General features: G+C 44.9%; 1 protein-coding gene across 1 annotated transcript; it reads left to right on the forward strand.

Annotated features, from left to right (window-relative positions):
* Positions 1 to 255: 255 nt before the first annotated feature.
* Positions 256 to 2,661, forward strand: LOC306742475 (solute carrier family 15 member 5-like; the record flags this gene model as incomplete). The annotated part of the gene is made up of 8 exons (XM_079224867.1): positions 256 to 329; positions 896 to 1,065; positions 1,157 to 1,377; positions 1,480 to 1,666; positions 1,828 to 1,984; positions 2,082 to 2,242; positions 2,359 to 2,467; positions 2,577 to 2,661. Coding segments are annotated over 8 exons (1,113 nt in total), but the record flags the coding sequence as incomplete, so codon positions are not given.
* Positions 2,662 to 2,884: the final 223 nt, after the last annotated feature.

The raw sequence follows: 2,884 nt of genomic DNA on the forward strand, positions 1-2,884 counted from the left end.
TGTCAAAACAAATTCAGAGCTCTCCGGCATACCACTTCCTGGTGAGGAGGCTTCTGGGATACCAGACGACGCTGGAGAAGCGGTGCGTTCACGGCTATCGGAAATCTGATAAAAGGTTGCGCAACGGAAATATCATAACCCATACACATCTCTCGCTTCACCTTTCTCCCGCTTCCCGTTCCCGGCTTTCTTTGGTTGAAACAAATGTAACTCTAGTCAGACCCATCTCCCTTTTGAAAGTGCACATGAATTATCCAACGAGCCTGTCCCAAGGGAGCTTACAGCCTGCAGTACTACAATCAGCACCAGCTCCTGTCCTTCTTCAACTGGTGAGTGGTGTTGCCGTCTAAATATCAGACTCCAAACAGTCCATCGATATTATTACTATGGTCCGTTTCATCATCACATGTGGTTTTTTAGTTCAGTTATTCTGCATAGAGACAAGAAACAAGAGCACCTTGCTAGTTCTGAGTTGATTATGGGGGGCAAGCAAGAACTGTACTATGTTAATTTGACAGTAATTAGACAATAAAAATGACCTAATGATGGTGCTAGACAAAACATTAGGGGATCATCACAGTTAATACAAATCATCATGAGGCAACATGAATGTTTGTACCAAATTTCTTGAGAACTCATTTAATAGTTGTCAAGATATTTCACACACACACACAACAAAAATGCAGCATCATTGTGGAACTAGAGGTAAAGTCAAAGAATCAGAAAAGACAGTGGGGTTCATCTTCTGGGGACCATGAACACCTGTAGTTTCACGGCACTTGCATGGCGAACAAATAATGTGTAGACTTATGAGTTGGAAATGTGTTATTCGTTGACTTCTGCAAACAGTATGTTCATGCGAAGTGAGTGTGATATTTGTTTTATTTATGTTTAGGTTCTACTGGCTGGTCAACCTGAATTCCACTGTCGTGTTTTTGGGTATTGCTTACATCCAGCAGTCTGTGGCCAAAAACCTGGGCTTCCTCATCCCCTTCACGTCTGTGCTGCTGGCTCTAATCGCCATACACATGATGCGGAACAAACTCACATATAAACCAAATAAAGGTAACGTACATTTTTTTTAAAGACACAAAAAAACAGGTATACAGGCCACTCACACTTCATTGTGTACCTTTGTGTGTCTGTCACACTGCAGGTGGATCACTGTTGACCACATTGGGAGTTTTCTTGAACTCTTTCAAGATGTGCTGTCTCCACAATCGTCACCTGAGTAGAGACGTGGGATCTTGGCTGGACCGGGCCAAGGAGAACAATGGCGGGCGTTACAGCGAAACGCATGTCGAAAACGTCAAAGTCCTGGCCAAGCTCTTCCCTCTTTATGGCCTTCAGCTGCTTTACAGAGCCTGCATCACACAGGCAGGTCACTGGGAATAGTATGGGTATTTATTACAAAGCATGAAAAAGGATCATGTTCATGTTTTATCACACGCATGGAGGCTAAGAATATGTTTTCTACAGATTCCTTCAAGTTACTACATACAGACAATGAACTCAAACCTTCACCTCCACAACCTCCTGTTGCCCATCGGCGCCATGAATATGATCAGTATACTTCCTCTGCTGCTCTTAGCGCCACTGATCGAATGTGTGACCACTTGCTACCTCTCCAAGGAAAAAACTCCTCTGGCCCCTGCAAAAGTCATCAGTGAGTATCTCTATGTGCACACGTGCACACGCCCACTAATGCACACATAATTCTAATGTCTCTCTCGCTCTTCTGCCTCTTTCATCCTCCCTATTTCCTCCCGTAATTATTCTGCAGCCCCCTCTCTTATCAACCCCTCCCTGTGCATCCTCCCCTTCCAGCTCTGGGCCATGCGTTTGCCACCCTGTCGGTCCTGGTGGCAGGTTTGTCTGAGCTGTGGAGGAAGGCGTACCCTCTGGTGGAGCAGACCCTGTCTGGAAAAAGGTTATGTGACAGACGCACGGTCTCCATAATTTCACTTGATGCAGTTCTCACATGGTGCATCTTGCAGAAAAACGTCTGATTCATCATTTGACTTTTCCCCCGGTCAGAAGTGCATGTATGACACAAATAGACAGCAGCAGAGATGGTAAAGCGTTTCTGCCATCACTTCCTTTCTGGCAGGTTCCCTCATATCTTTCCAGCTGACCCCGAGCCACATCAGAGGGATCTCCCTGCACTTCCTCCCTCTGTCCTACGGAGGAGGCTGCTTTCTGGGAGCCTTCCTCATTCAGCTGGTGTTCTTTCTTTCTGGAGTTAAAATGAGCACTAATATGTTGCCTGTTTTCTTCCAATAGCAAGATTACAGTGACACTGGAATGCGTTTGGAAAAACGAGGCTACTGATGCGACCACGTTGATACTCATTTACAGGTAACTTCTCCCCAAACATATTGCATGATGGGAATCTGGAGAGGTTCTTCTTCCTCCTGGCCACACTGACGGCTGTAAACACCGTCGTGTTTTGGAGTGTATCGAACAGGTAGGCCTACAGCTCACATAATACATACAAACATGAGGAATACAAGTCACAATTAGATCATTCATTTTGCATAACAAACAGTCATTCTCATCTCCCTGATGCTGCCCAGGTACAAAGACCTGACCGTCAGGGTAAAGCCCTGACCATCAGCCCTCTGACTGAGAAGCTGCTGCATTACAAGGCCTGTCTGCGGTTCTACGACACCATGGATTGCTCCTACACAAACAAATCTATTGAATCTATTTTATGACTGCCTTCATTATTATACCTACTGTTGGTGGCGCTGGCGCTGCATGGTACTATGTCAAAGTCTGAACAATCATAATGTAATAACATAATTTATGTATTTAATTGAACATGTCCCCAGATTGCAATTGGGGACCGTTATTTTACTTTTGTGAAAAGTGGCCTGTAAAT

Source organism: Taurulus bubalis (genome assembly GCF_910589615.1).
Source record: "Taurulus bubalis genome assembly, chromosome: 10".
Classification (NCBI taxonomy): Eukaryota; Metazoa; Chordata; class Actinopteri; order Perciformes; family Cottidae; genus Taurulus; species Taurulus bubalis.